This window comes from Plectropomus leopardus, chromosome 10 (assembly GCF_008729295.1).
Source record: "Plectropomus leopardus isolate mb chromosome 10, YSFRI_Pleo_2.0, whole genome shotgun sequence".
NCBI lineage: Eukaryota > Metazoa > Chordata > Actinopteri > Perciformes > Serranidae > Plectropomus > Plectropomus leopardus.
In genome coordinates, this window is record NC_056472.1 from 24,799,208 (window position 1) to 24,808,136 (window position 8,929).

Consider the following 8,929-nt stretch of genomic DNA (forward strand, 5'->3'; position numbering starts at 1 on the left):
TAAGTTTAAGTTGCTTGAATATTTGTCATTGAGATTGATGTATTCGCCGATTTTTTAAAATTTTATTTGGTTTTGTCTTTTTGTTTTTGTTCATTACTCTACATCCTCCTCTCATCTTCCATTTCAACATTTAATGGCAAAATAAATACCGTTAAACTACAGTACTTACTAATTTTGCTTCATGTACTTCATGTGTTATGTTATGTGTACTGACTGGTTAAATTAAGTTTTCTGGGGGAAAAATGCACACACAAATGCAATTCTGCATCAGCCACAAATGTTTATTTGACACATACACCAAAACAGCTTTATAATCCAAACCACAGCCCCTTCACACATACACACACCCAATGTAACTCTCCAAGTATCCATCAATACAGAGGGACAGCATGAGAACGACACTCATTTACCACTTTATTAGCAGAATCTACTGTCTTATACAACAGCCCTGCAATAGATGCTATTAAGAATTTTATAGTGTTCATTTTACAGAAGTGATTTAAATATTTTGTCTACAACATTTATATCAGTAAGAGTAGACACATCATAAACACTTTATTGTGTGTGTTTTAACACAGCTAATAAACTGGTAACTGAGTGTACGGGGAGGCTGGGGAGGACGATGGCTTCGCAACAGTTTCATTACATGCAGACAAAACGTCCTCCAGCAGGTTATCAGGACCAAACAATACTCAAAACACTTTTCAAAAGACATTTTCATTTCTGATTGCAACATAAACATTACGTTTAAAATAATAGATAAGAAAATGTATACATACACCCATTAAAATAGCTTAAAATAAATGTCATAAAATTTATAATTTTTTCACCAAAACCACCTAATTTTACTACATCTAAAATAAAAAGTCAATCATGGCATACAGGCTTTTTTTCTGAAGCCTAAACCTGAGTGAGAGTACAGTACGTTGGCTTCTGTTTCATACAGCAGTTCTCACAACACCGGCTGTGTGTGTGACGTCTTGATGTGCATCAACAACAAAGAAAGAAAAAGACAGCAAATTTTAAAGCCCTGTGAATGACCAGGTGTGTTTAAAGTCATAAACATGAGGCACTTGAGCTGCCTGACGTCCCAAAAGTCACAAACATGATTTCATAAGCAGTTGTGCTCATTTATTCAAGCTAAATAAAATTAATATTTCTGCCACAAACACGTCTTTATATAACACAAAACCAACCCGGAGCATTTAAAGACCCTCCGATTTTTACACGTCTAAGTCAGTTTACTATACCGGGAGGAGTACCACGCAGTCTTTGCGACGGTTTTACTTATAATATCTTCTGTAGCTCTGGAGGAGCATTGTCAAGTAGAAAAAAATGTGCTATTTGCATTATGGCCACGGTTCCATAACTTTTTTTTGTCACATTCTCCTTAAGAAACTGAATAAAATGTAACAGAAGTGTTACACACAAAAGACACAACATTCTGCTGCCATATGTTTTGGACGGGGGCACCATCTTGTGAGAATTGCACTGTTTTTGTTTTTTTTTTACTTTTTCACTTTTATTACGCTCACGGAAACAGTTTAAAATCAAACCACATGTTACTCGCTTTATTACGTTCCATGATCGAAAATGGGCAGGTAGAAGATAAACTTTTTTTTTTTTTTTTTTACCAGCCCCTTTCTCAAAAATAAATCAACAAATAAAAATAGATGGTCTGTCTGTCAGTTTCTTAGCTGTCAATACTTACAGAAAAAATGAGACTAAGAAATAAAAAGAATAAAAAATCGTACACAGCAATTCGCCGTCAATCCAAAAGAAAAAAAAATTACCAGCTGACTTTTTTTTTCTTCACACATATTTTTGAACTGACAGGAATTAATTACCCTTTAAATCATTCTCTAATAATACCTTCAAAGTAGTTAAGTAGTACTGATTAGTTTTGACAAACTAATAAACATAACACCTGATGGCTTCATTTTAGACCCCAATGCACGACCTCCATCACATGATCAGACATTGTAAACGGTCTCATTTTTGGACTGAGTGCATTAAATTTGGTAATAGAGATTACAGAGAGCGCAATTGCAAGGTGGCGCCCCGTCCCACACGGCATGACGCAACTTCACGCGCTTTATACCGACCAAATACTCAAGAGCAAGATAAGCATCTTTGTATTGTGAATATCCTTGAAAAACACACGCCTTTTCTTTTCACTCTGTCAAAAGTCTGATAATCTTGCACCTTAAAGGTCCAGTGTGTAGGATTTAGTGGCATCTAGAGGTGTCGCTGCCGAGCGGAAACTTCGTGTGTGAAGGAGAAAAATGGTGACCGACACGAAAATGCAAATGGCTCTAAATAAATCCTGTCAGTGTGAGATCGGCCGACTCCACTGAAGCTTTTAAAAGCCTCCTAAAAAAATCACTTCATAAGAAAGCCTACCCTTAATGTTATTATTTGATGGTGTTACATTTTTAACTTAAAATTACATTTTATAGTAGTCTTTTTTCTCCATGTAACTATTTTATGCACATCCATATACTTTTAGATGTTTTAAATTCAAAGGTTTGTTCTTTTATTGGCATTCAACCTGTTTTATAAGAGCTCATCTCCTTTGTTAGTGTCTTATCTGCTTATACATGTTTATTCCTTTTACTCTTCATGTTTTCTGCTTACCTGAGCTTAATTCTCTTATCCAAATTTTCCTTACTTATTTATGATATTGCATTTTTGAACTCGCGCCCTCTTATGTTCTTGTACACAGTGCTATTTTATTATTTGTGCTTTACGTCCTGAATGTTGTGTTATTCTGTAAACCTTTCATCTGGGAATTACTTTGTACTTGAAATGTGCTATATAAATAAAAATTATTATTATCTAGCACCCCTATTGTATTTGTCTGTTCCAGGCTATGAGGACCTGCTTCATTCGTAGATATAAACGGCTAATTCTAAGCCATCGAAAACATGATTCTTAATGTCAGGTAGAGAGGCAAGATATTTTTTTGGTCGATACTGGATATGCCAATATATAGCAACTCATATGGCAAATACCTGATACAGATATATCCACTTTTTTCCCACCTAATTTTAGAGATCATCAAGTCTCTGCTGTTGTGGAATTAAACATCATATTATGTATATGTTATTATGATGTCCCACTGGCAGATGGAGACATAAAATACAATGCTTTTCAGTTAATGTAATATTCGTTCATTTTGCAAAATAAGAAAAATAATTCAACTTAGGGTGGATATTTTGTACACTTTTTAAATGGCAAAAATATATATATATTGGTTTGTGATATCAGCAGAAATCAGCATGTTGGCCAATTCTGATATTACATTTTAAAGCCAATATCGGCAGATACTGATGACGTGCAGATATTATCATGCATCGCTAGATTTCAGCTGATTATAAACTAGTAATATATAGAGGTATGAATAGTATAAATCATTTATGCCTATGGATGTCCCTATATACTACACACTGAGCCTTTAAAGACAAAAAGTCAAGACGTTACAGCCTCTGCTTCTTCTACTTTTCTCAATTTCTTGTTAATCTGTCTCCTGCTAGTTCCCCCAATTTTATGCAAGTCTCATACTTATGTACATCACTGGAGTGCTCTTCATTCAGCTGCCTTATCAATGTGCTAAATCAGACTCTAAAAGGGTATTTATTGCTTAACGGTTATGCTTCCGTCATATATTTATCTTGAGTTATTGTACAAACAGGACTAACAAACACCATCAAATAACAAAGCCCTTGTTTCTGGGCATTTCTGAAACCAACCCTGCTTAGTTTCAAGTCCAAGTGAAGTCAAGATTTTGACGGACTTGTGCTTCTGCTGTAAATGTCTGGCTTTAACGCTCAGCCAAATCAGGATCTGTGACCTCTCTCGGCATGCAGAACCCTGTGAAAGCCATCACATTATAAATAAGTCGAGCTTTTCTTTGACACAATAACCACTACCAGTTCTCATCTGAGAACGAGCTCGAGCTGCCAGAGTCCGAGTCTGCGTCCGTCAACCCATCAAAGTCCCAGTCGGCACTGGAGCCGCTGTCATCGTCCTCCTCTGTCGTGAAGCTGTGAGCGGAGAACAGACACGCAGGGTACACGCGTGTTGAAACACACACGGGCCCCAGCGTGGACACGTACACTGCCATGATGTTCTTCCACGTGTCCCTGGTTTGGTCGTATTCGTGGATGAGGACCCTGTTTTTGTTGTGCTGCAGTAAAGTCTGAGTGAGGAGGAGCAGCTTGTTGTTGTGCTGGATCACCTGGTAATTTAGGGCACGGCTGTCGATGGGAATGTCGCCCAGCCTCTTCCACTCCCCCCTGGTGGGGCTGTAGGCTTTCACCACGGGGATGTCGCACACACAGATGATCTGATCCTGAAAAACGCATGCCTTGTGAAGCTTGTCTCTTCTCAGTGACCCACAGTGGCGCCAGCGGTTCCTCTTGGGATCGTAACAAAGCATTCTCCTTTTGTTCACCACGTAGAGGTGGTCGTTCAGTGACACCACTTGCATTTTACCTAACGAATGAGGCAGAGGAGCCACAAACGTCCACTGGTTCCTCTGGATGCTGTAACACTCCACCTCCTTCAGTTTCAGATCCGTGACTGGATTTCTTCCTCCTAGAAGATAAACATGGCCGTTGAGGTAGCCCATCCCAGAGTGTATCCTCCCCAGAGGTCTCTCCGCCAGCTCCTGCCACCGGTTGAGCACCGGATTGTACAGCCAGAAGTGTTTAGAGAGGTGAGATGCTAGGTACAAGTTGTTTTCAGGTGTGGCACAGGCGATTAAAGACTCCATAGTGGAGCGTTTGTAATCCTGGCTGCTGATGTCATCCAACGGACGAGCCATGAAGTACAAGTCCTCGGAGTAAGGGTCGCAGCACATTATGTTGTCGTAGGGCAGACCGAAGAAGAGAATCATCTCCTTCGCGCTTACACCTATTCTGTGTTTTGGTGCATCCAGAGTTCCTGGTATGTCCTCTGCAGACCTGTTAAAAAAAGATGCAAGGTATTTCTCAATTAAAGGCCTCGCCACGAGGCCCTCAAGGTAGCACTTGTCCTTCTCAGTGAACAAGTTCCACCGCACACACTTCAGAGCCTGCAGTGCATCCTCTCTTTTCTGCGGTGTGTTGGCCTCTATCCACTGCAAAGCCGCCGAGCACACCTTCCTCTCACAGTCCACATCCAAAGTGTCCAGAGACAACACCTCCTTCAACTGCGTCAAATCCAGCTCACACAGATCCCCTCCATTACACACTTGGGTAAAGTTTTTGGCGATGAAAGCTTGTGCAGTCTGCTTCAGCTCAGGGTTATCGTAAGTGTCTGCAAATTTCAGTATGCCCACGCAGTTGGAGAGATCCAGCCTCCTTGACATGAAGCTGGAGCAAGATTTTCTGATGTAGTCCAGCTGGAGCATATTGGCAGCAGCGTACAGTCTCTGGACGTTGCTCTCCGTGATGGTCACCCTGCCTGTGTAGCAGTAGTCTATGATGACGGACATGGACTCAGAGTCCACCCCGCGGATCAGGACTCGCTGCTGCATGCTCTCGTTTAACCCCCCGGTGAACATGCTTTTGAAGTACGGGCTCGCAGCTGCTAGGACGTTGCGGCTACACAAGAAAAGTTGATCAATGTCACCTCTGGGCGACCCCCCGCAGCTCTCCAAGGACTCCTCCTCACATTTAACCCCGATGGTAACGTCCCCGAGCAGCCGGCAGTCGTACAGCAATTTCAACTCGTCCATCAAACTCCGAGCGTGATTCACGTCCTCCAACACCTCCGGACCGCTGAAGCAACCCAGCGCCGAGGCCATTGCTGTAACTTCAGTGGGCAATTTGCTATTTTACGTCAAATAAGGAGTCAAATAACCCGCTGTTTTGCCGCTGACATACTCATGAAAGGGTCTGATAACGACACATCCGTTTATAAAGTCAAACATATGCGGTGAAAAATACATTACCAGCTCAACGGTCGCCCGTATGTCCGAGAGCCAACGGTTCTCGGCCTCCGACTGATCATAATGTCGCGTTAAAAATCAAACATAAACGAAAAATTACACCCGCAGAGCCGCCGTGACCGTGATGTCCATATTTTCTTGGATTTTTTCTTGTGTTGGTGTCTGTTTTGAGTGTAGCAGACAGTCTCATCTGATAACACTGTCAAGCCGAGGCTTGGAACTACATTTTCCGGACAAAGTTGCCAAAATAAAGTCCCCTGTCACGTATAAGTCATGCAAGGATTTTTAGTTATTTCACTTCATATCCAATTAAATACGATTTTGAAGGATTCATGATGCCAGTATTCACGTTTACCACCACCCACTACTTAACTTAGTTTTTTTTAAGACAAAGGGAAAAATTGTCATCTTTTACTTTGAAGCCAGTCTTGCCAGGCTTCCGGTCTGGCTCATACAACCTTGCTAAGAAAGGCATCGCCTCTCTGATTGGTTTGTGTAACTGGGTCGATTTTGGTTTGGTTGATCGGAAGTCCATAAATGCCCAAATTAAACTTAAATTATTTAATCAAAATGCAATTTTGTCCTTCGTTTGATTTCATTTTGTAGGCATAGGATATTTTTACATTTACAATTTAAGATGTGCTCAAGTGGGTAACAAAAACAAAAACAACAACAACAACATTATCATTATTATTATTATTATTATTATTATTATTATTATGTGACATGCAGGTGACATGCAGCAAAGGGCTGCATTTTGTATTCCTTATTATTATTTTTATTTCAGGGCTGATGATGATGATGATGATGATGATGATGATGATAATAATAATAATAACTTTGTTTGTAGCACTTTTCAAGCCAACAACACAAAGTGCTTTTTAAGATTAAGAAAATACAAAATAAAAGCAATGAAATGCAATGAAAAAATGCATAGAACTACACCTACATATACACATAAACACATACATACACGTACATATGCATACATAGACACACATGTACATCTACACATATCCATCTTCTCAGTTTATTTTTGCCTTATGTCTGTATTTCATACATGTTCATGGCACATTCAGATTATGTCATTATGGCTTTTTGAACCCAGCTGACCACAACCTCATGTACCTACTACTCTTAGAAATATGCTGATGTGATTAGTGGAATAATTCAATAATAATCGATGAATCATATATGTTATGTACCATGCAACAATGTCAAACATTTCTGCAACTTCACAGATTTTTATTTATTTATTTATTTTTTACATCACTGCATATTAAACAGCTCTCAGTTTTGTTTTTTGTTTTTTTGGACAAAACAAGTAATTTGAATATTTAAAAGGAAAAAAATGGCATTTTAATGGAAAAAAAGGAATACAAAATGAGTTTTGAAAATTAACTTTTCATCTTGTTTTGCAATTTCTTGCAGGCCGAATTTTGCATGACTTCATGTCACATGATTCTCATTCATTTGTTAAGTGACATTCAGCATATTAATTTGAGATTATTGAAGGCTGCAGTACTATATTCTTGTAAAGTAAGAATTATGGCCATAGGCAGCTTTAAGTGTATCTACGGTTGAGGTCGTTGATCCTGCGCAGTGCGTCTTGGTTGCGGATGGTCTTGTGGACTGTGATAAGGAAGGGGAAGGCAGAGGGCAGCTCCACCCTCTGGCTCAGCTTCTGGTGGCCCCAGTGGAGGCAACGCAGCCTCTCAGCAAGGTCCCGTCTGCCTGCTCGCTCCAGTCCGTCCTGCAGCAGCTTGGTCTTATTGGGCTTGTCCCAGGACTTCTCATACCTGTGAAGAAAGAAGAGGAACATTTGAGACCAAGGAAGGGACATGAGAAAGCCCAGAGTCAGGAGAAAGACTAAAGTCAATACTCAGTAGACCACAGAAAAACTCAAATAACTTTATATGAGAAGTTCTGAGCATCTGTTTGAAGACATAGAATGACATTATTTAAAATGATCCATTGCTGTTGGTTTTAAAAAATAAAATTTGGACCACACATTGCCAAAGATTTTTTATGATAACCTTATCTTTAGCCTCACGGAATACGTCATGTTTATGTGTTTTTGCATTGGCCTTCATATTAAACACCATATTTTTTTTGTTTTGTTTTTCACAGGTTTACTTGTCTGTTATTATTTGAGCGGAGGAGGTCTCCTCAGATAATTTGGCTCACGGTAAAAACCTCCTAAACAAAGAACACTAAACAAATTCTAACCAGGAGAAGTTTCAGCTGGTTGCAATCTGCAATCATCAAAGCTAGATGCCACTAAATCCCCCAAAATCTCACACGCTGTTTCTTTAATACAGCGTACAGTATCTGCACACTGACTAAATCTTACTATTACATAATGTTACAGACACATGCACACACACTTTACCAGTTTCCCAACATGGTCCTGGCCTGGACACTTTTCTCTGTGGATTTGTTGTGGAAGCGCCCGATTTCAGCTCTGTTAAAGCCGAGCTCATACGCCAGAACCGTCCACTCAAAACCAAGCTGAGTGGAAATCTCCTGCAGTGTCTTCAGGTTAATTACAGCATCCTAAAAGAAAAAAAACATGCAAAATCACCCCAAAGATAGATGGATTTAAATGTTAAATATATTTGCTGATTTAAGACGTGTTGGAGTGGAAATAAATACTGATAATACATACCTCTTGGGCTTTGTTGGGCATTATCTCAAATTCCAAATGATCAGCAGAGCGAGTCACACTTTAATTAACTGTCTTCATAAATCAAATGTATCGCGTGAGAAAGATTTCTCTGCACAGATATCAGCGATCGTTACATAATAAACAGCAGAGATTTTATTCACTCTCCACGAGGTACAGTATGCCAAAAAACTGAGCGTGGTGTGAGTGTTACTGGGGAGATTCAGCATCAACACACCACTCTGTTAAACATTAGTCACTTCAGCTGCAGGGTCCCTTGTGGAGCTAACAACTGTCGGGTTAAACCAGGTAAACAAGTGTACTGTGCT

At 39.8% G+C, this 8,929-nt stretch overlaps 2 protein-coding genes across 2 annotated transcripts; both read right to left on the reverse strand.

Moving 5' to 3' along the window:
- Positions 1 to 272: 272 nt before the first annotated feature.
- Positions 273 to 6,195, reverse strand: kbtbd7 (kelch repeat and BTB (POZ) domain containing 7). Its single transcript, XM_042495104.1, has one exon. The coding sequence runs from the start codon at positions 5,789 to 5,791 to the stop codon at positions 3,929 to 3,931; it is 1,863 nt and encodes a 620-aa protein (XP_042351038.1). The 5' UTR covers positions 5,792 to 6,195; the 3' UTR covers positions 273 to 3,928.
- A 1,177-nt stretch (positions 6,196 to 7,372) lies between these two features.
- On the reverse strand, positions 7,373 to 8,777 carry wu:fc50b12 (uncharacterized protein LOC103911624 homolog). Its single transcript, XM_042494190.1, has 3 exons — positions 8,604 to 8,777; positions 8,328 to 8,491; positions 7,373 to 7,734 (listed from the first exon to the last, which is right to left on the reverse strand). The coding sequence occupies exons 1-3, from the start codon at positions 8,622 to 8,624 to the stop codon at positions 7,500 to 7,502; spliced, it is 420 nt and encodes a 139-aa protein (XP_042350124.1). The 5' UTR covers positions 8,625 to 8,777; the 3' UTR covers positions 7,373 to 7,499.
- Between the last annotated feature and the right edge of the window lie 152 nt (positions 8,778 to 8,929).

Bases quoted from the DNA above. Each gene is read 5' to 3' on its own strand.
- kbtbd7 (XM_042495104.1), bottom strand. From the start codon at position 5,791: ATGGCCTCGGCGCTGGGTTGCTTCAGCGGTCCGGAGGTGTTGGAGGAC.
- wu:fc50b12 (XM_042494190.1), bottom strand. From the start codon at position 8,624: ATGCCCAACAAAGCCCAAGAG. The intron at 8,492-8,603 runs GTATGTATTATC...TTTTTCTTTTAG, and splicing joins TGCCCAACAAAGCCCAAGAG to GATGCTGTAATTAACCTGAA. The intron at 7,735-8,327 runs GTAAAGTGTGTG...CTTTCTTCACAG, and splicing joins AGGACCATGTTGGGAAACTG to GTATGAGAAGTCCTGGGACA.